General features: G+C 33.8%; 1 protein-coding gene across 1 annotated transcript; it reads left to right on the forward strand.

The window, feature by feature from the left end:
- Window positions 1–4435: 4435 nt before the first annotated feature.
- LOC100377961 (ras-related protein Rap-2c-like) lies at window positions 4436–25867 on the forward strand. Its single transcript, XM_085499339.1, has 2 exons — window positions 4436–5165; window positions 21158–25867. The coding sequence occupies exon 1, from the start codon at window positions 4611–4613 to the stop codon at window positions 5154–5156; it is 546 nt and encodes a 181-aa protein (XP_085355465.1). The 5' UTR covers window positions 4436–4610; the 3' UTR covers window positions 5157–5165; window positions 21158–25867.
- Window positions 25868–27473: the final 1606 nt, after the last annotated feature.

Here is a 27473-nt window from a genome sequence, read left to right on the forward strand (position 1 = left end):
TCTACTTTAATTGATTGACCCAGGGAATGACCCACTCATGACCCAATACAGTAGTTTTTGTCCATGACCAAAGAGGGCGCTACCAACTTCACCACGTTACATTGTAAACATTGATTTAGTTATAATTATTCATAACTGCTTGTATTCCTCATTCTAAAACCTTTTTACTTTATTTCATGATCAGAGTCATGCCATTTTGTGATTTTCCCGCCTTTACTTCTAGTGTCGATATTCGTGTGTTTATACTATTATATGGAATATATTTACACAAAATTCATTCATACTCGAGTTTGCTTTCGGGAAGTGAAAAAGTGAATGAGTTTATCGAGCTTCTTGTGACTATCTCGCATTCTCACAGACGCTCAGAAAACTTAATTTTATCGTTCAATTCTGTACCCCTCATGCTCCTACTCCATCCTCTAAACGAAATTTAATACTGGTAGTGCCAAATAAGCATCAGCTAACACAATATGCGTAATGCTTTATTTCAGCAATTATTATAAATGCGTTACGCGATTTGTACATCTTATTATGTAGGCTTTTGCAATTACCACAATCTGATTGAAATAATATCCCAGCTTGGGCTCTATTTTTGTTTAAATATGTGTATAATTTTTATTTTTACTATACATTTTTTTTACTTTATTTAATTTTAATTTAGTATTTATTTGCTGGCGAGTTTTGGTAATCGCAACAAGTAATACAGATTAAGATGTACGTAATAATAATCAAAACAATTACAGAATGATAAAAATGTATAGTAAAAATTAAATATGATATATTAAATTACATCATACACCTGAAATGAAATAAATAAATAAATAAATAAATAAATAAATAAATAAATAAATAAATAAAAAAATAAATAAATAAATAAATAAATAAATAAATAAATAAATAAATAAATAAATAAATAAATAAATAAATAAATACAACCAAAACTATAGTCTTGTTTTAACCGAATTAGAACACGTCCTTTTTTTTTAACGGAGACATTTATTTTAGATTTTTTGTGTTACAATTTCAAGACACCACCACCGTGGTCCGGGGCATGCTCCCCTTTACAAATTTTGAAATCTATACCCTCTGAAACGCTATTTCCTGCATTTTGAGGGGCACATTTTGCTGAAACTATGGGACGCCCTCCAACATTTTTTTGAGGGGGCGACCGCCCCTTCTGCGACACTGTGACACCCCCAGTATCCAGCTAACATACGATATCATTCTCGGCGGTGAGGGCGCACATCACTGACTAAAGTACCATCAATTTACAAACTCACTGGGCTCACAGTCAGGTGGCATGTTGCTATACACTAGTGACTGTGGCTGGGCTATAAATCTTCCCCGTTTCAGCCATAATTTGGTTATTTCTCGGTTTATTTCAGTATATAAACTAAGTAAATTCAATACTTGCTTCTTTGTTTTCGATTTTAATAATGGTTGTTTTGCTCCTAATGTTTGACCACTTCCTTGATCCCTAATAAACACGAATACAACTAGCTCAGACTAGCAACAAAACACTAGAATTCCCTAGCATACGCAATGAATTCTATCACAAACAATAAATTTTGTTTCTATTATTTATCGTAATAAACTTGATTGAAAGTACACGGCGAATCATATAAATAAGGAATATTTTATATTTTTATTCAGTAAAACATCTTCTCATTTATCCCATTGACATATACTTGTTTTGTTTTGAAGTTTCTAGCATAAGGGAAGTGATAATTGATCCTTTGTCATTTTGACGATTTCATCTATTTTAAAATAATATGATAATATTTGCTAATATTTATAGTAACCAAATTCAATGAAATATTATAATTTCTCATTTTTGTGTACAATTTCGTGATGGAGTACGTGTATGAGAAATATTTTATGATGCCATGCAGATTTAGTAGATGACATTATTTATTTTTATGTAAAATTAACACAGATGCTCAACTCTAAGTTAATTTGATAACATTTATCAAAACGGACGCCATATTTTTTCCATCTAAAAAGTTGGTCCAACATGTTGCATACTTTAATCTATATTCTGTCATTTTTTTAAAATTATTTTTGTGCCAAATGGACATAATTTCCCAAAACATGAAAAAGTTATGCAGATTTTGTGGAAAATGAAGAAAGATGACATCGACGTTCAACAGTGAATGACCACGTTTGACGTTAAATTACAGTACAGTGTAAGAAAGTGATTACAAGTTGACGATATACTAAACGACATTGAATTCTTTAAAAAGTTCCCACACAACTGAACCAAACAAACATGTTGTTCAGTCGGAGGTAGATAAAAGATCATATCATATCATATAAATATTTTGTTAAATCCATGATGTACCACTGATTAACGTACCTATTTAAAACTTCATGTCACAGGGCATAGCACCATTACATGTATATAAAATATTACTATAATATGTGCAGTGATGGTAAATGGCTAGCAAAATTCGCTAATTCAAGAAGCAATATGTTGCTCACCAGATAAAATAAGGAATAATTGTAACAGTGAGAAACATTTTCCAGTGAAACAGACTATGGTTCACACTTTGTATAGATGGGGTTGGGTGGGTAGAATAGTCAGTTCCTATTAATGTATACAAATTATCTAAAACTTCAGTAACGATGATTTTTTACTGCGCATTTTATATTGGCATACATTTGTTTGATGGATGGTAATTGTTGTAGTTGTTTTTAGCCATTATTAAAATTTCATAAACATTTGTAAATTATGTGAAATTAATTGATGCCGTCATGAAATGCATAGTAAAACGTTGCATGGAAATACGTGAACAAAAGTTTTGGTTGGGTGCGTAAGTACCCCCCCCCCTCCCCCAAGAATAAAAAATCAAAATCAAATGGTCAACCCTTAATCTGTTTCAAGAGAAAATCACAGCTCACAGTTCACGGATTCAAGTCTCATTTGGTTAGCACCATTTTACTGACTTGCAAAATTTTGCTCACCAAATTTTAATTTTGCACCAATAATATCCAACTTCAATATACAGTAGTAGTTCAACAATTAATGTAATGTGTACACCGAACGTGTACATTTCTGAAATGAACATGTAATCGACACAACCATGCAACACATACTAAAACATACTTTTACTACATGCTAAACGTGTACCTGTCGAACTATTATTAGCGGAAGTTATCTCTTTGCGTTTTCCTTCCGAGTAAAAACTACGGATAAATATGTGTCACAAAGATAAACGGGCAAGTTGGCCGATCATCCAAATTGTACATTTTCTGCAATAAGTTTTATAGCCACCGATTTATTGGTGGAAGTTAGAGAATGAATTGTTCACAGTAACGCCGTGCAGATAAAAAATAACAAAACACAGCATTGATGAGTAATATTCTTTCGAAATATTCCCGGGAGGATCTCTGAATCTAAAATATGGTACGCAAGCTGAAGCAAAAAAAAAAAACGCGTAAAAGGAGAGTTATTTAGTTATTTGACGCGTATACGCGTGTACCGTGTTAGGGTAATAAAGTTTGAGAGAATGATTCTCATAAATTCATGTTACCCCAACTTGGAAACAGTATGATTTTAGTATGTATATAAGGTATCTATATCATTAAGTTTCTGCACTTGAAAAGGGGTATAATTTCTCAAAAATAAATACATGTTTAGAGGCTTTTTTGAAAAGCTATAACCAAATTCAGGATGTCAGCCAATCAGCTACCAGTCGAAAAAGGTCGACATAGAGACATTAAAAGAAGAGACAGATTCTGTCATCTGTGTAACTGTAATGAAGTTGGTGATGAAAAACATTACTATTTCAGATGTAATCGTGACAAAATTAGGGAATTAAGAAATACATTATTTACAGCAATCTATGTTTACGCACCTAGTCTACAACTATTAGCTAGAGAGGATATTTTTGTTTTGATTTTTTTCAAGTTCTGATCTTTTTATTTGTAGTAGTCTAGCAAAATTTGTTTTTCATGTTTTAGAATTGTTTAGCTTATTTTGTTTGTGTTATTTTGGACTTTACACTAGCTCAGTATTGTGTATGTGCCCAAAAAAATATCCTATCCTATCCTATCCTAATTCAGCATGGGTACCAGGTCTGACTTGGAATACCCCCCCCCCCCGGGGTATTGTTATCATAATCATAACTAATAAATGTACACCACGTTGCGTCAAAATTAATGAATGGCACTCCCATTCTCTCTACCCCCCACTTTTATAATATATGGTCCATGTTGTGTTGAAGCGCTCACGTCGCATACCGATATACGTGAACTATTTTGCTACTTCCTCCAGAAAACACGCAATTATGTCGGTCTAATGGTTAGATAGAGGCGATTTCATCTGACGACGGAAGATCACAAGTTTGTTGTGATTTATACTTCCTGTGAACCCCCCTGGCCGAGTACTTAAATCTCGACATCCGTCGTTCTTATCACCAAGCTAGGTAGTACTGATATGGCGGTCGTGTTTCAACAGGCCGCTTAGTTAAAGTTCGCCAAGATACAGTGTTTTGTATGTCGTCATGTCGTCTTTACAGTTGTCCAGAAGATGATCGGCTGATGCGGGGATATCATAGGAGCAATATAGAGTGTTATTTGTGGTGATTTACCTCTGCGATTTCAGCGAAATGCGGGAATATAAAGTTGTAGTGCTTGGAAGCGGCGGAGTTGGAAAAAGCGCCCTCACTGTACAGTTTGTCTCAGGAACTTTTGTGGAAAAATACGACCCTACAATCGAAGATTTTTACCGAAAGGAAATTGAAGTGGACCAAAATCCAGCGATTTTGGAAATTTTAGATACAGCTGGGACGGAGCAATTCGCGTCTATGCGCGATCTGTACATTAAAAACGGTCAGGGTTTCGTGTTGGTGTACAGTGTAACCGGCCAGCACACATTCCGCGACGCTAAGCCGCTGAGAGAACAAATACAACGAGTCAAGGGCGTTGAAAAAGTTCCCATCATACTGGTGGGGAATAAATGTGACTTGGAGAAGGAGAGAGAAGTCTCGTCGTACGACGGATTGACACTGTCACAGCAATGGAATTGTCCGTTCTTTGAGGCGTCGGCTAAAAACACACAGAATGTCAATGAACTATTTGCGGAAGTGGTGCGGGAGATCGCTTCGATTTCATCAGGGCCGGCGAAAAAGAAAGGATGTTGCACTGTTTTATAACCGAACTAGGTGAGCATAAAATTTGTTAAAGAAATCCGGTAGAATTGTATTTTTGTTCAATATTCATAAAATAAACCACTTTATATTGTAGCTTCCGTGACTTTACCCGACGCCACATTTAGTTGGTTCAAACGGAAGTGATGATACACACACATAAACCATTTTGTGGGTGCTAATATACCGGAAGTATTTTTAAATGTGACGTCAGGAAATGTCACTTTTCAGTATCTCAAGAAAATACTAACATGAATATTATTTCTGGATTTTCATTTTACTTTTAATCAGTGTATCAGTGACAAATGTTTAAGATACATATTTCGGATGTAGTTTTAAGTAATTTTTTTATAAATATTTACAGTAAAGATATAAATTAAATCAAGAGGCTGTATATAATGTCTACAGTGTGCAACTAAACCTGTGAATCTTATAAGCATATCAAATTCAAAAGTAGAGTTCTTGTCGACCAATCCAGCATTAGTGATGGGACAGCATAAATTAGTTTTATTAATTGTACAACATCATCTAATCAGCTAGACAGTGTAAAACAATCTGTGAATTACTGTAACCGTGAACAATAACTAAGCTTCCAAATAGTGAATTGTGAACATTTGTAGTGGTGTAAATGTAACTGGTGTAAAATGTATCAAATTTAGCATTACTGGTTATGATGGAAGTGGGCATAGTGATTAGACAGATATATAGGTTTAAATATGGCGGCCGCTGGATAATGTGCACAATGGCGTGTTTTGGTTGACTGAATATTTTTGTCTTTTGTGTACTTTTTTTTTAACAATTCTGGTCCTTTTGAAATTTCATAATAATATATATACATATTGTTGAAACACGGAGCTAACCAAGAGGCATATTTTAAGTTTAACAACATTTACAGGTCTATATAACAATCTATTAAAATGTGACACCCATTGAGGGTACCTTTTTTGAAATAACATAAATACAGTTGACTGTGGCGCTAAGATTCAGTGTAGGACGCCAATACAATCGTTTTGCAAATGGTCACTAGTGTTGTCCCTTAACACTGTAACATGTTCACACCTGTTTTTTTTAAATCAGTACATATGTAATAGTTATGCCAGTGCTGATGCTCTTCTTTATATCGTTGTAACATGTTACGTAACATCACTTGAATGGGGATGAACATTACATGTGTTAGAAAGACCATTAGTCAACTGTCTATTTTTTAATAGTGCTGAACTTCACCATTATTGTCATTAAGATAAAATTAATTATTGGTTTCGTATGAAAGACACAATTGGTTGAAAGCACTCGTAGTACCATCTAAATACTGTTGGTGTGTCCTGTCAAGAAAGAAAAAAATGCAAACATTTTACTAATTCACCTTACTGCATTGTATTTTGGTTAATGGGGGAAAATGTGGAAATTTTAAAAGCATGTCGAAAATTTGTGATATTTTGCTTCCATGGAAACAAACTTATTTCAAAATCAAAAGTGTCACAAATTTGATATCCTGTTTATACCATGTATCTATTTTGTAGCTTCTAAAGACTAAAACGCAGTTATCGTAATTAGTTTATGTGTAGAATGTTATGGCTCATTTGCGTAAAAGATCATCATTCACGAATACCGATTACCACTAATTTACCCTTTTGCGATCAAGAAATACCGGTAGAGTTATTTTTGGAGTCGTCACTATATTTACAGTTTTAGGGATGCAATAGTAAAATAATTACTAATTCTTATGTCAATAGTGTGCTAACCACGTTCATCCTCCATGGCCTCATTGCTGAACAAAAGTTTAAAACTATAGGATTTACAATTATGCAAAGAAGTTAGTCATTGTGTAATCAAATTACAGATTTTAAAATGCAGGAAGTGAATTCCAAACATGTAATAGCAGCTAAGGGAGGAAGTGGCATTTAATGGGTTGATAGTTTTCGTTTAATTGCCATGTCATTTCATCTCTAATTGCCCATATATATATGTGCAATGAATGTTATGGTTGCACTTGATCCTGTTGTCCGTATAACTATTCCAGCTCTTATTACTCGTGGCTGTATGAAGGTTATTTTGAAATATTGTATTTGTAGAAGTGTACAGAAAAAATGATGATCAAATTCACTTTTGTATGCTACATACATTGTCAATATCTCTTGAGTGACCCTAGAATAGGGGATTTATTGAACAAGTATAGTAATTTTCATTTGTTCCAAGCCTTACTACTTAAAGTGTAACTGAATTGGGACAATTGACTTTTTTTGTGTGCAAAATTTATTTATAAACAACATTATGAAAAAAAATCAAGTGAAAAGGGTATATAAATTGGGTAAACAGTCAATGATATTCCGAAATCGCGCCACGCCCCCCTCTCCCATCACCTTCGAGTTTTTTCGGCATTACGAGTGTAACCGAATGGCGCCACCAACGGGAGCATAAAGCATGAGCTAGCTAGCAGACAGGATTGTTTATCATTTTCCATACGCACGCGTTTCGTAAACATATACAACGAGTTACCAAGATCGAGAATTCTTACGAGTTACCATCATATACAACGAGTTACCACGATCGTTTTCATGGGGAAACGCTGTGTTGTTGGCGGGTGTAGTAACACACACGGCGATCGCGTAAGTCTTTATGGGTTCCCAAAAGATTCGAATTTATGACATCAGTGGACCAAAGCCGTCAAGAACACCAGGAAACATTGGGATGGACCTTCTCCATATACCGTTATTTGCAGTGTCCATTTTACGCCCGAATCATTTGTTGATCCTCCATCTGGATTCGTTATGAATTATTTGGGTTTCGGGAATAACTGTGTAAATAACCAGAAGAATAATATTTTCCATGTAGAATATGAATATTAATTTGCTTAAAAAGTTTAGAATGTATTCATGTTATTATGCCAGAGTCGAAATAACTAGATCGATCGCGGAACAACAACAACAAAACACAAAATGGCGATTGGAAAATGTAAGCACTGGACGCATTCACCGTTCACGTACTTTGTGTCTTTACATGATTTCTTCAGAAGATCAAGAAACTGAAAATTGCACACTGATATGTGTTTAGAATTTGGATGAACAAAAGACAGAAACTGGAAACCAAGCCGGTCACGATGTTCAAACTCTGTGTCACGGTCATTTTGGGAAGGTACACGATCACCCACATCGCGTACTTTTCTTGCAGGTTCAAACCTGTATGGGCCAATTTGTCCCTGGCACTCTAAAACAAAATCGTGACATCTCTCATTGTCATCATACTCTTCGATTTCATAACTCTCGTCAGACGATAACATAGATTCCGTGTCGCTTTCCGAGCACTGCATACGTATAGCGGCCATTGTGAGACGATGACAAGTTCCCCCCGTGACGTCACAAAGTACCCTTGTATGCTAATTAGGTACTCTAGTTGGAGCCTCGCTCTGAGTCGACCAAGAAACTGAACATGGGCGTGTCCTTATCCAGAACATTATTATTGATCGTTTACTTAATTAATTTGTTTTTATAAATAAATTTTGCACACAAAAAAAGTCAATTGTCCCAATTCAGTTACACTTTAAGTTTAATAAAGTCATGAATTTGATATCCTGTTTATACCATGTGTTCATTTCGTAGCTTCTAAAGCCTGAAATCTAAAGCAGTGATCGCTATTTTTGAGTGTGTATTTAAGACAATGTCAAATATTATGGCTCATTTGCGTAAAAGATCGTCATTCACAAATGTTGATTACCGCTAATTTACCCTATTGCGATGAGGAATTATATTTACAGTTTTGGGGATGCAATTGTTACATAATTACTAATTGTGGAATCAATTCAAACTGTGTCTTGAGATACTGGTGTATTTTGTAATACTCAGCCATGATGTCAAACGTTTAGGCTGCATGCATGAATCATTTATTACGCAGTACAAAGATATAGTAAATTATTACATTATTTTGACCATAAACGCACCTCTGTCATTTAGAGTTTGATATGTTTGTTCAATAATGAGAATTTAAATAATTGTCACATATCGATAGATCTTGTGTACGAGTTAAATTTTTGTTGAAACTGTAAGATGCAAACTGATGTGGGAATTAGTTCTTTAAGCGAGATCGACTGACAGAACTATCTTTTAGATATGTCATCAACAATCAGTCACACAAAAGATTGCACAAGATTTTCTTTGTTTATCATTTTCCACCTTTCCTGTTGTCCCTGACGATAACGTAGTGAATACGAAATCCCACTGTACATCATTACAGCATGTATATGAATGTAATCAGCTGGGGTCAAGTGGTGTACAGTAGATTATTAGTTTTAGTAACAGAACGGCGAATTATGTGAACCTCATTTGAATACATACGTGATCATTAACATATTACTGTTTTCCAACATGTGTTTAGTATGCAGGTACGTCTGTATATTCAAGACAATATATGCAGAGTTAGCATTAGTGTCACGTTTTTATATATTTTTAACAAGATTTCGTCAGACGAAAAAACAAACTATCTTCTTGGGAATAATTTTATTTAACATTCCATCTGAATTTATGGTGTAAAAATTTTACCGTCTGTGGGAGAACAGTCGAAAACAAGATCTTTCGTCATGAAATGTTTTTGGTCATAATCAAATGAAAAAACGGCAACATATTTTAAAAAACTTGGTGTGGAGGACCGAAGGGATATGGATAATTTCAGTATTACAACATTATAACATTGGGTTCATCGTGAATGACAACAGTACAAAACCATAAGTGCAAACCATGTTGCGTTGGTCGCCATGTATTATGTATTTCTTGTAAAAGCAAGAACCCACCCATGGCCCACTCACACTCCAAAAACGATGGCCGGTCGTTGACATTTTGTAATAATAGAAATTCAGGGCTTGTGCTGGTGCAATGACAAAGTGAGAAATGATAATTACAGACTCATCAAGCCTTTTTTATCACAGGTGGGGGCTTGTAATATCTCTACATTGGTATTGAGAGTCACGATGAAAGGATTTAGAGTTACCACAATCCATGTATGGTCTGCTCCCATATCTCAATGTTTGTACATGCTTGTTTGTGTTTCAATACGTGGATTGGCGTAATGGGTTATTCAAAAATCACCGGTGTTATTCTGTTTTTTTTTGTTGAATACCCATTCAGTCTTCCAACACAATGTAGCCTGTTGTAAAACAGTGGTTACCATAACACACCACAACAGTGGATAGAAATATACACACCGTAGTCATCGTAATTCACATGCAAAGTAGTCCATGTGACTTTTTGTTGAATACCTCATGTGCTTCAAAATTCACTTGTCAAAATAAACCTGGAACATAACGATGACAAATTCATGTTTTAAGTTTTTACCACCTGCAGCAATTTTATTCAGTGCAATTCTAACCGTATGGCTATATGGAGACTGACATTAAAATGTCCCTAATATAATTCAGCCATTCTTTTTGTGGCACTTCAAAACCATTACCCTGAAAATTTGCAAAATCTGGATTTGCATAATACTTTCTTCTTACTGAAATGGTTTGTGAAGGAAAAAAGACAGTCTGACAGTCAATTAGAACGGCTGATCCCTTAGTTTGTTAAGCGCTTTTCAACAGCTCTCCAGTATATTGTTGCTCTAAGTCGCGAGGTCGATTACACATGTACATCCACTTCATAGGAAATCTTGTCGGCAAATTACTAAGATGCATGTACCGGTACTTATCGCTTGCATTTTATCAAGTGGTTTATATGACTATACTTTCTAAGACCGAAAATAGATTGATCACTGCAAAATTAATATTGTCGATTGTCTTTATATTTTATTCAGTATTTCTGTTCCATGTTTAGAAATTGATATTAAAAATGGATGACATTGTGAGTTACTGGCCGTGGCGTAATCGTTAACTGCTTTTTATATTGTTAGTAGGCATGTCAATTTCTGATTGACTAATTAGTCACCTAGGGGGTCCTGTTTATCAATTAGTAATGACCATGTGCTGTGAGGGACTGTGGATAAGGGCACAGTTGATTTGAATTGCTCGCTGCAGTTACCGACATCAAATTGATTTTTTTTTACTCCACAGTTTTTTCTATGAGCTTCTAAAATAATGCACACTTGTAAAAGCGGTGAAAATTGTCAATTGTATTTAAAATATAAGCATTTGGCCCTGCGGTGTTAGCTGTTGTTAATCTGTAATTGAAATTGAATCGAGTACATGCATGTTTCAGACAGGTTATTTGTCGTAGGTGAAAGTGGTGAATTGAGTTGAATATAAATACTGTTTTATATCAGTAATGCAAGTCAAATCAGCTAAGGGTCCAAAACCTTACATGTGAACAATATTAATTGGTGCTGCGTGCATGATAATTAAATGTATGATCATGAGCTGAAATGGAATTTTGGTAGAATAGAAAGATGATAATGTACAGGGAGATATTTTCTTGGTAGTCTCCGCAAATTTCAATGCATACAGGGATGGCATCATTAATTTTCTCCTTAACCAAATTGCTTTGATGTAGAACAGAGTTGCATAGTTATACATTTTGAATATTACTGATTACCAGTAGTCATTGTAACAAATGTAACAATGTTTCATACTCCAAAATATGCCAAAACTGAACCCAAACCCTTGTACTGTATGCACCTCCACAGGGTTCTTTCAAGAAAAATGTTAACGAAACACAGGTCATTAGCATATGAAGAGGTATAAATTGCTTACTAGTATTTTAACTTGCTACATAGGCCTGGGTATCGTACTTCCCTAGTTAAGGGCCTAAACTTGTAAAATCGGTGGAACGGAAGGAATCAGCATACACTGAAGACCACCTCAGAAAAAAATAAAGATTTTAACCATGTTAACCCCCCCCCCCCCAATTATTCAATTATCTACCACGCCAAAAATCACATTTTATTACAATTTTATTTGCATTCAATCTGAATCTGTGGCAGAACAGTCGAAAACAAGATCTTCGTCATGAAATGTTTTTGGTCATAATCAAAGGAAAAAACAGCAACATATTTTAAAAAAACACGTGTTTTTGAAAGGTAAACTTGGTGTGGAGGAAGGGATATGGAGAATTTCAGTATTACAACATTATAACATTGGGTTCATCGTGAATGACAACAGTACAGAACCATGAGTGCAAACCATGTTGCATTGGTCACCATGTATTATGTATTTCTTGTAAAAGTATGAACCAACCGAACCACTCACACTCCAAAAATGAGAACTACCAAACCAATAATGACTGATTTCCATGCAATGGAACACTTTTTACACACACATATTTTAATAAACAATATTTTTTTTAATAAACAATGTTTATTTTTAAGATTAAGCCCTTTGTCGACGTTCCATAAAAAACACCCTGATCGTATAACCGGGGATGCCCTCAACTTGTTAAATGTATAAAAATACAAATGTACATAGTTGTGTTCACGTTACACAAAGTATGGGCTAAGATTTAAGCTGATTTAGGCTTATCTAGCATATTTGCATTTCGGCTAGACCCATTTGCGTCCACACACAGGGAGGGCCAGTCGTTAGCACGGGCTAAGGGGTGCCATCAGTTGATGACCTTTGGTAAGCCGCTATTTACGAACAAAAAATGGATGACATGCGCGAGGTTCTATTTCTGCTGCTGGCATGTTTCGTTCTAATTTTGAAGCGACGTGCACAGGAACGCGAGAGAAGACGGACCCAACTTATTTGGATGCACATAAACAGTATACAACGGTCGTAACAGAATACAGAGTTTTATTAATGCATGTCGTAGACAGCGAACCAAATTTATTTTGTCTACGATTGGAGCTGCTGTACGCTCTACTACTACAGTGACCCGATTAGTGTGGAAGTGAGCGCGGAGTAATGACTGGTGGAATAGTGTCGTTATATGAACATGGGACAATTTTCACACCCAAAGGTCGCCGCAGAGGGCGCTTAGCCCTGGGCTAAGCGTTCGCGCATACTTTGTTAGCCCGTGCTAAGGTCTAGACCGCGTCTTAAATTCGAATCAGATTTAACCCGTACTTAGCGTTCCTTAGCCCGTGCTAAGCGTTCACGCACGTTTTCTTAGCACGGGCTAAGGAATTTGACCTCTTAGCCCGTGCTAAGGAGCTGTGCATGAACGCAACTCATGTATACCCGGGAAGGGGCTTAAATTTGAATTATTGGGAGAGTATGGTATGTTTGATTAATTAAAATATATCACCATAATCAGTATTTACATCACATTAAGAACTCCCAACTTGTTCAAAACTAAAAATTCTACATTGACATTATTAATTGATAAAATTTTGGATAATTTACTCTCAGTTAACACACAGTGGTAATGATTTGAGTTTTCTACATCTACAGTCCCTGTTTAATAATATGCTTTCTTTTATTTATTTCTTGCCACTTAATTTAATTCAACTTAATTAAATTATTGTCAGCTTTGAAGGAAAAGGAACAACTCATATCAGAAGAGTGCCAAGTCAATTACCGTCTCAGCCGTCGGGTGCGAAATGATTGCCATAGTTGTATAAAAAAAATTAGATCTGTTCCTTAATCAGTGAATTTGCAAATTTGGACAGTGAGATCTATGTATGCTAGAATCCAATTTATTAACAAATATAACCACCTGTAATTAACAAAATTAAGAGTTTTTGGAATAAATTGCAACACATAACACTATTCAACCCTACACTTCAGTGTTAGAGTATTCGCCCTGGAGAAGAGGAATAAATTATATACACCATCTTTTCACTATGTGATTATGTCAGACGTGTACACTACCTGATAACCATTAGCTTCTTCCTTTATGCAAACAGTAACCTATAATTCTGCGATGCCCTTCCCTTTACATGCTTTCAGCAACCCTGAACAGATTGATTTGATAATGGTAGATGCAAATAATACAATGAGAGTGACAATATTGCAGGGATGTCAGACATAAAAAGAAAAAAATGTGAATAGGGGATGTTCTAATTCTCAGCCTTGGTTATTTATTCATGGTGGAATATTTGTCTCAACTCTGCAATATTTTAATCTATATTTAATTATTGTGTGGCCTTGGAGATAATTCCTATATTTCTTACAGCCTTACAAGTATAGCAAATAATTTTAAATCAGGGAATATCACATTTCGTCTGCTTCAATGTTAGCAATATTTTGAGCGTCATTTATAAGACTTCAATATGAGTATAATAAATTCTTTGCTTCCAACTTTTGGGAAAAGAAAAAAAAAAAAAAAATATGTGTCTGGCCTGATACTAGTAATTAAGTATTCGTGAGAGCATATGAAACGCAGACAAATGTCTTAAACTGCTTATTTTACAAAAGCTTTAGGTTACCTACATGTATGAAGATCTTTACTGTGTTTTACAGGTGCACTTGACAATGACAAATCAATAAATCTGGTGTTCATCATGGCGTATAGAAGACTGCCCACACTTTCTCATGAATATTACCTCTGTATTAATACCAAAACTTTTCTAATGTCTATCTTCAGTAGGTTTTTACAAAACAATTTTGTGAGTTGCTTAAATTTCGTGAGACAAATGTTCGTGAGTCAGGTATATTTCATTTGGATCTACAGATAGCTCTTTATTAAATAAAACCAGAATCATTTTTTTTATCATCAAGATCTGTAGGCAATAAACATTTGTGTTCATTTGATCAAAAATTATCGAAAAAATTATATAAAAAAAATACATAAATATAGGAAATATGTAGCACTAACATTCTGGCGTACAAAATGATGTGGCTTAAAATGTTAAGGCAGCAATTCACTGCACGACTTTGAAAAATTACCTATCGCAAGAATTGATAGCAATGAATATATTACGGTTTACGGTCTTTCATCATATCATGCAACTTCCATTTCTACTTGACTCACAGATTCACAGCTTTTGATCGCCGTATGTGTGTTATTCTTGTGTGCATTACTATGACGCTAGAATGCTGTAATGGGTACGTGATGAAATCGTGAAAGTTGTTTCACTCATCACAGCCTAAATATTGAGTGAATTTTAAGTCTTCTGCTTTAGTGTCATTCTCTAGGGGATAGTCTACTCTCAGAAGAAATTACAGTAAGACGTGGTTGTTATGTCTGCTTATGCTAGTTTGCTTTCGACTTCAATTTAGAATCTGCAAATTGGAGAGCCGACAATTGTGCTCTTGTAACCTTTATTTCACTCCACATGTAGACAAAGCCGAGCCGACTGAAGTGTCTGTTTTCTCAAAATAATAACAATAGAGATGTTGATCTGTGTTTGTAACAGTTTTGTTTCCTCATAAAAAAAAAAAAAAAATATTCTGTTGACCTTGGATGCCCTCATGGGATCTGACCAGCCCCCAGTCTGTCATGTATTTAGATGTAGACAGTTTTTGTACCGCTAGCTAAATAAGGTGCATAAACGACATAACAGGTAGTCCAGTTCTCAGGAAACCCAATCGTGTCCTCTTAAAGTTCCTCAGTTGGTGTACAGCATGCTTTCAAATTTTGGGTAAACAAAGAATGTATTCATATTTCATGAATTGTATACATCGCATGGGACTCATATTGCACATGTACGAGACGTCATGGCGATAAGACTGTGACGCTTTAATGTACGCCAGTGTGACAGCGATTATCAGTTGTGTTAAACCTAATATCACTTTTATTACAAGAAGTAAAACCGTTGCTGAAACATGCCAAACTAATCATGATCAATTTTTAAAAAAAATGCATAACTTGAAACACAAATATTAACCTGGAAATAATGCTGACAGGTAGTAGTTGATTTATAAAACACCACGCTGCTCAAATTTATGGAGAAAGTCTCCCCACCTAATTTTTGCCCCAGGTGAAATTGAGGCCCCTTAAGTTACATTTCAACACCTGCCAGTGAATTTAACATTGTTTATTTGTATAACACTAGGGGGTTGTATGCAATGTAATTTTAATAGCCAATCGTTTGTAATAAATCACCTGAATTGTTTCATTAAACCCAATTTAAATTTTACGAGTTTTATTGTTGTTTGTAATTTGTTTTCAAGCATTAAAAATAGATTTGTCGCTCATATGTTTCCATGGTAACTGGTTAAAAGTATTTAAATTCAAGATTTATATATATGCTGTTACCTTGATATTGATAATTACTCATACTCTGTCATCTTTTTTTGTGAATATAATCTAGCGTGAAATAATAATCTGTCTTAACATTATTTGATCTAACCCGGTATGTACTGTGTTCGTCACATGACCCCGATAAAGTAGCTGATTAAAGTACCGTCATCGTTATAGAAATTTGTCAACATGCGACATTCAATTAACTGTTGTTGATTAATAGTGATTGACAAAATTGTCAATCTAAATATTTATAATGATTTATTTACCCGGTAGTTATTAACTTCTCGGCTTTCGTCCGAGTATGTTTGTATTTCGAAACCTTCAAAATTGCTGTAAGTAAAATGACATAGAATTTTATGTCTATTTTTAATTGTTGTTAAATCATATGAATAATTAGGACAAGGAGATACAGCATATACAGGTATGTAACAGTAATTAATTAAACTGGGTCACTGGACAAGTTTGTAATTTTTTATTCCGTTTGAAGTACGGTAAGCGACAAAAAACATGGTTAGCTGAATTTGCATACAAGTAGTTGTCAGATACATTGGCTTTTAGAAATGCTGTTTCATTCATTCTCATATTTACAAAAGCTTGTGTGTTTTTTGAATTAACAATTATTTATGCAAAATTAATTATACAAAATTTTTTTGAATTTTATACTTTATGAATGTTTGAATAAAAAAATATTAAACAATTTTTTTTAAATTATACATACGCTTTTTGTTTATAGTTATAGTATAAATGAACTTTCTTAAAATTTTTATATTCATTAATATTTCATATTCACAAATTTTAATAGATATTTGTTTTTCCTTTTAGTGTAAATTCTATTATTTTAACCTTCTTGTATGTACTAAAGTTTAATGACCTTTCCATGAAAATAATACAGTAGGGGAATAAATTTTTTAAAAAATGTTTAAAGAGTTGTGTAATACTAGTATTGTGTTTTCTCAGAGGTCCCTTTTTAAGCACATAATGACATGATGGTTAAAATGTGATTTTGGAGGTGTTTCGCTATGCATTCTGGTTACAATACTTGTGGGATAATACATTGTATAATAATATTAAAATTAATGTGAATTAAAAAATAATTCTTCAACCAATCAAATAGGAACAGTATGAACATCATTTGCATATCATTAGCGTGAACTTATTGCTTTGTATATTTAGTGTCATTGATGGGTATTATAGAGTTCATCACCAAATTTGCCTTATTAGAATCGCACATCCAATAAAATTTCATTTGTTGTACACTGAATTATTAAAATATGACCATGACCAAAATGTAAATGTATGTATCACTATGGTATAAACAGTTTGAAAATATGTTAATTTTTCTGCCACTTTTTTCCTGGTGTCCCTGCTCCTATATTGTAGTCAAAGGATATCAAAGGTCAAACTAACGACAAACTAACTAACTACAAAGTGCCTGGTCGCTATGGAATTATGTAAATAAATATATACAGTCGAATTAAACAGGGCACAGATCTCAGACTAGTAATACAACAGACTCGCAACGCATATTGTTTAAGGTGTTAATCGGCTTAATTGTATATGCTACGCGTGCCACGCTCTGTAGCATTGGCATAGACACCGTCGAAGTTTACCGAGCACTGGATATTCTGCACACTTCGCGCTCCTTCGGAAATTGCGTATTTCTTCGTAAAACGAATCCGGATATATTTAAAAAAACGGGAGATGCGTTCTGGACATTTTGACCTTTGCAGCTGTGTAAGAATTTTAAGAATCGACCAAGAATCAGGGGAGTTACAAGTAACTGAATGTCTTAGTGTTTACCTCAAATAGTTTTTGAATATATAATGAGCAACTTTGAAACAATATTTCTCGCTGTTGCGGATTTTGCGGAAGGTTTCCAATATTTTTTCGGAGAGATCTTATCGCTGCGTTTTGAACGATCATTCTTCTTTGTGTGTTACCCGTTTTGTTTTCGTGTTCTGGGATGCCGAAACATGAGATAGCTAGTGCCATGTACATACCTCTCTCAGCGTATCAGCGTGATCCAGTAACGATAAAAACTGGAGGTGCGTTATTGTTGTCGCGTTCGACTTCATAGTACGCGATCTACGCGTTGTTCAGTGACTGTTTCAATTTTCTATTGTGTGTCAGTATTGTTGCTATTTCGAGTTTCACTGATTTTGTTTGACTTCCGTCATAGTTTTGTATAAAAATAGCCCAGTATATTTCTTTTTATTCCTAATTTCAGGAAATGAAAAACACGAGATCGATCAGGGGTTGCAAAGTTCTACAGAGAAATTGTCATTATCTTCGTCAAAATGTTCTCCTAAAATAGCTTCCCACTCGTAATTATCGTCTTCAGATTTGCCAAATTTTTCGGTAAATGCCATTTTCGAAGTTCACTGACAGCTCCTGTCGTCAATGTCACTTCCTGTCTTTATGTCTCGCGATGCATAGCGATAGTTGATTGTAATATGAATAGATCTCGCGTTATTTTGTGAAATATAATGAAAATGTTGTTGCCCAGCAACGTTTACTCGGTACGATAAGAACTGATAACCTAAACAAACGTGGCACGCATTACTTCAAAAGAAAAACGTCGCGTTGCTAGTCTGTTGTATTACTAGTCTGAGCACAGATGAAGAATTACCAGGTGCTACCTAGAAAGTTCCATTAAGACTGCCCCCATGTGGTGGAACACTAGAAGATATCCTGAAAATGTTGTAATCAGTATTGTCTTCATTTTTAAGAGTTTTCAATTCCCAGCCGTCAAATATATTTAAAATCAGTGGAAGTTTTATATTATGATTTCATAACTTATTTGATTTGTCTGATTACAACAGGGATCCCTAATCCTGCTGCTACAGATTGCTCCCATTTCCATGAAAACATCTTTTCAAATTTATACTGTCACAAATACACCTCCCCCTCTCTCTACACAAAAAAATATTGCTTGAGTAAATGTATTTCTTCAAATAGTGCTCTCTCAAAAAGTGCATTGTCTCCTATTTAACCGAAACTGCTGCTTACGTGTTTGTGAGAAAATTTAAAAACAGGAAATGGAAGCCAGACGAATCGATTTGTCATACATGTACTAATGCACCAAGTCATCTTGCCATATGACTGTGTATTAAGAAAGGCAATTCCTTTGGCCTTTTACTCTTTTACTCTTTTATAACTTCTTTTATCCTGGACACCTTGAATCGACCTTCGTTTTTTAAATGCCAATTGTTAGACTGTTTTTTCAAAAGTTTTGTACAAGGTTATCTTAAATTACATGAAGTTAGGGGTACCCTGAAATAAATCCCCTCATGTATGTCATTTTTTGAATTTTCTTGACCAGTAATCTTTCATTGCTAAAGTTTTTTAGCTCCGCTGTCGACTTTGTCGAGCGGAGCTTATCATATGAGTGATTGTCCGTCATCCGGTGTCCTGCGTCCGTCGTCCGTGTCAATGTTTTACTTATTCGACTTCTTCTTGAAAACTACAAGCCTGAATGCTTTGATACTTGGTGTATATGTACCTTATGTAGACCTCTCTCAGATTTGTTCATTTCATGATCATATCTGCAATTCTCTAATTTTGGTGAATATTTTGTCATTTTTGGTAAAAAATGATATTTTCGACTTCTTGTTAAAAACCGCAAGTCCAATTGCTTTGATATTACATATATAGGTACTACATGTGGATCTCTCTCAGATTTGTTCATTTTGTAATGATATCTTCAATTCTCTAATTTTGGTGAATATTTTTGTCACTTTTGGGAAAAAGTGATATTTTCGACTTCTTGTTAAAAACCGCAAGTCCAATTGCTTTGATATTACTTATGTAGGTACTACATGTAGACCTCTCTCAGATTTGTTCATTTTGTTATGATATCTTAATTCTCTAATTTTGGTGAATATTTTTGTCATTTTTTGTAAAAAGCGATATTTTCAACTTCTTGTTAAAAATTGCAAGTCCAATTGCTTTGATATTAAATATATAGGTACTACACGTGGACCTCTCTCAGATTTGTTAATTTTGTAATGATATCTTAATTCTCTAATTTTGGTGAATATTTTTGTCATTTTTGGTAAAAAGTGTTATTTTCGACTTCTTGTTAAAAACCACAAGTCCAATTGCTTTGATATTACATATATAGGTACTACATATGAACCACTCTCAAATTTGTTTGTTTCATGATATCTTCAATTCTCTAATTTTGATGAATACTTTTGTCATTTTGGGTAAAAAGTGATATTTTCAACTTCTTGTTAAAAACCGCAAGTCCAATTGCTTTGATATTACATATATAGGTACTACATGTGGACCTCTCTCAGATTTGTTTATTTCATGATGATATCTTTAATTTTCTAATTTTGGTGCATATTTTTGTCATTTTTGGTAAAAAGTGTTATTTTCAACTTCTTGTTAAAAACCGCAAGTCCAATTGCTTTGATATTACATATATACCCCGGTAGGTACTACATGTGGACCATTCTCAAATTTGTTCATTTCATGACGATATCTTTAATTTTCTAATTTTGGTGAATGTTTTTGTCATTTTTGGTAAAAAGTGATATTTTTTTCTTGTTAAAAACCACAATCATTTATGGTGAAAAATGATATTTTTGAATTCTTGTTGAAAACAGCAAGTCCCATTGCATTGATACTATGCATATTGTTCATTTTGTAATGATATCTTCTGTTCTTTAATTGAAATGTGCATTACTAACAGCGGAGCTATCTCAGCCGAGAGGCTGCTTGTTAATATTTGACATCGTCGCAGGAAACTAGAACAGGCACTGAGAATTATATACTAAAATCTGTATTTTATTGTTGAAATTTTTCGATAGTGTTAGCTCAGTCTGCTATACATGTATAAGTAGATATTGAATAGTGTTGGACATAAATTATGCTGTGTTTCAGTTGGTTGGTCGGCATGTGCATCTTATGATCTCTCGCATGACACTAACTCCCTTTTTTTTCGTTTCTATGCAGGCTTCGTCAGCCATTGCAGAATGATACAAAGCCAGCTGGTAGAATGAAGTAACTGAACAAAAGATTTGTTTCTTTCTTCTTGTAATGGACGACACCCAATGAATTATGTTGACATGTGAAGAATAGACTTCCTTGACTTTTAAGATGGATTCTTCTCTTTATATAAAGATATTCTCGTCTTCCTTGTGACAGCATGATAAATTTACTCTTTAAGATTGTAATAGTGAGAAAAATATGCAGAACTTGGTAGATATGAAAGCCTACAGCACTGGGACTGTTTAGTGCCAGTGTCAGCTTCTTTTGTATCTCATAAGTGGCCCCTAACCATGTCCATTTCATTTGACTCCCTAGTTTACCATTGCCGAACTTGTCGCATTGCATAACCTTGATCGATACGATGTCTTTTTATATTTCAACCAAAATTTGTAAGGAAATTCTATCTCTTTGGTTATTCTAGAAATAAATGGAAATAATTTCGGCATTGACAGTGGTTTCACATCTTCTAGGCTCCCTAGTTCACTGTTCAGTATTCTTGAATAAGTTTTATTTTGGCAGGGAAAGCTGACCATACTAAAGGGCATTGTGCGTTCAAATTAAAGCAGCTAAATATTTTACCTTGTAGTATCTGTTGCATGGGACCCATATTGAACACAACAGAATGCTATGACCACTGTCCTGTCTTTAAAATTCTTTATTCTCATTTTTGGGTGATGGTTGTTAACAAATAAATTTACATGTAGTGCAGCCATTTTGATTCGTGTCCAGTGTAGTTTACCCACCAAAGTATTGAAACAAACATACTTCTGATATAAATCAGTATTATATAGTTACTGTTTTTGTAAAATGAATTTTTTTTTCCGGTTAAAGTAGTTTTGATTCTCAATTCTGATATTGCAGGCTGTTCTCCGTTAGTTATGCAAACTATTCAAAAACAGGAGTAACCAATGGTACACATGTCAACCCAAAATCCATTTTACCCTCAGCTGTAAGAATCCTCTAATGATATGAGTGCTACACAATTTTGTGTTTTTCCAGGACTTACAAAAAGTTGTTCATTCATTATATCGTTTATTAATTCGAAAACTTTTTTCTTTATTTTCATTTTGATAAATTTATAAAACAAATTCTGTTAATTGTTTATTGTAATCCTTTTTTTTTTCTCCCCCTCTTCAAGTTTAGGTTCTTTTGTGGCAGATGAATTTTCAGTGTAAATACATATATCTATCGTACTGCCACATTTCTTCCAGCTCTACAAATACCAAATTAACAGTTTAATAATAGTTTCTTTTTCTGCTTTAATTGCTTGTTTGACTATGCTAATTCAACTGCCTTCTGTGTTAACATTTACATTGATGATATTGAACAGAATTTGGCAAGTGCTAAACAAATTATCGTAGTTTACTTTTGAAGTTTCCCTATTAATACTTTCTGTGGTTTGGTCAGCAAAGTCAGCATTTGTCGTTATTTTTTTCCATAAAATTTTGAAAACTTTACTTATAATATTTTTTTAAATACAATTTGTTTTTGTTTTTATTTAGATTAAAATGTATTACTAATCTTGTATACTAACTTGGCCCCCGATATATCGGCACTATTGGATGAAATAAAAAAAAAGAAAATATATATTTAGCTATCACAACGTAACGCAGACTTTATATATACCGCTAATGTTTATGTCTTTAATACTTATTAAATTTCATAAAATTCTAAATATCGTTTTATTCTCTTTATATCAAGATCACAAAATTGTTGTAATTCCAAAATTAAAAAATAATAATTCATCTACATTAGAATCCTAATATTAGCGTAATTGCCATTGATTTAGGTCACATTATAACAGGTGTCATTATGACAGGTGTCAGATGGTATTGATGCAATTATGGATTTATTAGATATAGGTACTGTAAAATACTTTATTTTCGCTTGGAATTAAATTTCGCTGAAGGAATGATTCACTGAAAATAAAATCCAGGGAATGTACTATTTTTCCTATATTTAACATTCAACTCATCAAATCAGTGAAAATAAATTCCATACAAAACACCCAAAAAGTCTTTTCAGCGAAAATTAATTCCAGCTAAAATAAAATATTTTACAGTATGCAACATTGAGATCTTCATTTGAATGTACGGTGATATGTGATGATATCTCATTAATTTCATGTGCTGCTTTACCAATGGCTTCACAGAACTCAGTGGACATTTGAATACGTTTTATTCTGTCATTAGTAATACATGTAGGAACCATGATTGATTGTTGTATTCAAAAACAACAAGGCAAACACTAACCATTTGCATGAATATTTCTTATATTTTGTGATCACACCCTCCCCAATTCGAAGGTCTTCATCGCATATCGCACCACTTAAATACAATTGTCGTATAAATTGTTACATAATACGATATTATTTACTCCTACTAGTGTTTCATGAAGCATTCAGATGAAATTTTACAATTGAAATAATATATTAATATCTCTACTTTTATATAACCCTTGGTCATTGCTTCTTGGATTTGAAAAGATAATTGTGTATACCCACAGCGTAATAATATATTTATAACCAATAAGATATGTCTAGAAGCAACAATTACAAGGTGAGGATTGGGTGTTCTACTCTCGGGCTGCTGAAAGAATTTCACCCCTTAAAGGTGTTTAACTGACAGCTGGATCTGAATAACAGTCATTTCCTGGTTCAAGTGAACACTTGATTCATCCATACAATGAATCCACAGTTATTTATTGCAGACGAGTTTCAGATTAGTGAAACCGCACATGTTCACCTTCTTGACCTCATTGTCATTTATCATCTCAAAATAACAGAGATTCTCTCTCAAATGAAGGTAACACTATGTCTGTACTGTAATGTTTTTTTTTAATATACAGTGAAACTTGACTAATAAAAATGTTTAGATTAAAGAAGTGTCTGATTTATAACTGTCTGTAGAGACTGAGAAATGGATCTGGTTCCAAACTGAGCTTAAAATTCAGAGAATTTAATGAAATGGGAAAGATAATGATTGGTGTAATTTGTACTGTTGTTTATTTTAGTAAAGAAATATACATGTTCAGCTCTTTAAACCTCCCAATTTGTCCCACCGAATTGTTTATAATTTGTTAATTTTAGAGCATATCAACATAATTTCCAATTACTTACAAGGTGTTCATCTAAATTTAAAAAAAAAAATTGTACAGGTTTTTTTTAGGTGACAAAAGTTCAAAGCTCAAAAAGAGTCAGTTTCTCAGTCATTGAAATGTATTTTCTCTCCCGAGACTTGCAGAACTCGTGACTCAAATAATGAAATTCTGCATGTCAGTGCGAACTTTCAATATCATTGTAATGGAATGCTAGTAGCGGTTGTTGTTTTTTTGACAGATTTCTGTAAAGACCCATTATAAAAAAAATACACTTTTATGGATGCAAAGCATGTTCATTTTTTAATAATTTCTTTGATTACCAGTAATTGTAATGCTTGTCATTATTTTACAATTTATTGATTTTATATCTTAAAAAAACTTGGATTAGGTCAATAAAATAATTGTCATGTGATATTTATTAACAATCAAGGATGAATAAAAGTTCAAGTTAGGAAACATTGAAGCCTTGGGGCAACATTGAAGTCTTTGGGGGCAACATTGAAGCCTTGAGGCAATATTGAAGCCTCGGGGCAACATTGAAGCCTTGAGGCAACATTGAAGCCTCGGGGCAACATTGAAGCCTTGAGGCAATATTGAAGCCTTGGGGCAACATCTTGTTGATATCACACATTGTAATTACACACTTCAAATTGAATAATGGTTCCTAACTATGACATGGTGTTAATTTTCATTTAGTTACTTACATTTATTTTCAGTAATTCCAAAACAAAGAAAAACATAAATATATTCAACCTCTGTTATCTATCTCATAATCACCTTTGTAGCTTCTCATTTCTGTTTCCACTGGACATATTTAAATACAATTCCTGGCCCACATAACTATTGTAAAAGTACTTTATTTTCGCTTGGAATTTATTTTCACTGAAGGGTTGTCTCTGTGGAAATAAAATCCAGTGAAAATACTTTATTACCCCATGTTTTACATTCAACTTCAAAATCAGTGAAAATAAACTTCATTCAAAACAACCAAAATGTATTTTCAGTGAAAATTAATTCCAGCTAAAATAAAGTATTTTACACTAAACCACTGGAACATTGTTTTTTCATGGAATATTACAGTTTTGAGTCTATCATACTCATCTTAATGACACTTGAAAAAACAAAATCCAAAAATATTCATGAATAATTAAGTTCAATTTCAAGGAATTTTAATCGCCCAACTTAAAACTCAATGTACCCTGTTCTTTTCTCTGTAGATTCCTATTCATACATGTGTATGTACCGGTAAATAAATATCAGTTGTCAAGTTGTCAGTGTGGTCTGAAATAATATTTCAGTTTTAGTTCACACAAAAAGAAGACCAGAAATTCTCTTAAAATTATATACATGCAATGTTACGTAATATCATGTGATACGCATTACATATATATCTATTTCAATTCCTGTAATAATATGCACAGTGGTGAGGAATATTGTCAATTTTTGACATATTGTAAATTTTATTTTGCTAACAAATTATTTTTCTTTATTTCAATCCATTCTGTGTGGGTGAGAATTATTGGTAATACTAATATAGCATTATTATTAAAACTTTACTGTGATATTTTATATCTACTTGATGCTTCATTGTCGTTTATTATTCAATGGTATGCACTCATATACATCAACTCAGTCTACACAAGAGTATGTCCTATCTGAATGGAATTTATATCAATTCTTGCCAATCTGGTTTAAGTTGGGACTGGTTATTTTTAGTCACCAGTTTAGGGCCACCCCTGTAACTGACCAATTTCTGTGTATTTTTTGTTCAGCAGCTTCCTTCTTCCTGGAACAATTAGAGCATGGCTTGTATAAAGCCATCTCATTCTAGGTAGTGGTCTGTAACGCATGTTCTGATTGGTTGATTAACTGCCATCCCCCCCCCCCGGATGAAAAATGGTCTAGTCTATTCTATTTGTCACTGAGGGCAGCATTAAGAGACGATAAGGGCATTGAACTTCAGAATTTTGTCAATTTGGTAAATTTCGTAATTGATAAGGTTGGAAATTTTATTTCCATTTTTCAACACAAATTCCTGTAATATTTATAATCCGAAGCACAACTTTGAACTTGTAGTTCATTTGTGAAGATCATTCCTTTAGTGTCTCTCACAAACAGATATAAACTTATCCACAAGACAAGTAACCTGTAGAATGCTGTGTGGGTAATATTTTTATATTGATTTTTGTTGCATTTGCAGCAAATAGTTACCAAACAATGAGAAATCTATAGGATTGGATATACCTCTCAGCTGGCTTCACATGCATAGTTCAAGACTGCCTAACCGGTGCTTATACCAGGATTTAGTTGCAGCACTGTGGTCTGTGGTTACAGCTTCATTTTCCGAGTAATCACAAGAAATTGACATTACAATAGAAAATAAAAGACTGGCACTCCCATACAATTAATAGCAAGTGAAATTCCTGGAATTGAAACATAGATTTTGAAGTCACTGGTGTAGGCATTGAATAACTTCAAGTTGGCATAAAGACGAGGTAGTTTATTTAATCAGTGCTGAACTAGAGGTTGAAATTATAATTAAGTTCGTTGTCATATAATTTGTTTATTTAAATTTCTCCTGAATTCAAATAGAATACACTGGTGAAAGGATGTTTTTGAGGTGTGGTTACATTGTGTATGGAGTGGTAGGGTTGGGTGTCATATATTTTTTTCATTTTCAACTCTCATGAAATCACACAGAATTTCACTTAATTTATTTTCGATGAAAAGTTTTCAAGCATACGGTGTGAATCAAATTTTCACTGTGCTGTGTCAAGTCTCAATAGAGTATGAGGGAAATGGCATTTTCACTGGAATTTATTTTAGCGGAAAAATGTTCACAGTGAAAGGAAGTATTCCACATTATTACATATATACTGCAGTTTATTTTGATTCGTCCCTGAAATCAAAATCGGTACTTCCACACCCCATATGCAAATGAGGTCTGAGAGCGAATAAAGTAGTCCGTTCAAGTGAAGCGTTTTTCGAAACATAGCAGAAATAAACAATATTTAGAAGTACGATACTTTACGTTTGGGTACATGAATATATTTGCCGAGTGAAATGAAATTTGAACAACAGTAATGGTGCTTCTAAGCAGTAACTTATTTTGACTAAAAATAATTTGCATATCACCCATGCAATGATGTTTTTGGTATTTTCACGGTCAATATGCAAATGA

This window comes from Saccoglossus kowalevskii, chromosome 1, assembly GCF_978046115.1.
Source record: "Saccoglossus kowalevskii chromosome 1, keSacKowa6.1, whole genome shotgun sequence".
Taxonomy (NCBI): domain Eukaryota; kingdom Metazoa; phylum Hemichordata; class Enteropneusta; family Harrimaniidae; genus Saccoglossus; species Saccoglossus kowalevskii.

What these genes read in the sequence shown, in the direction of transcription:
- LOC100377961 (XM_085499339.1), top strand. Translation starts at nt 4,611, where the DNA reads ATGCGGGAATATAAAGTTGTAGTGCTTGGAAGCGGCGGAGTTGGAAAA.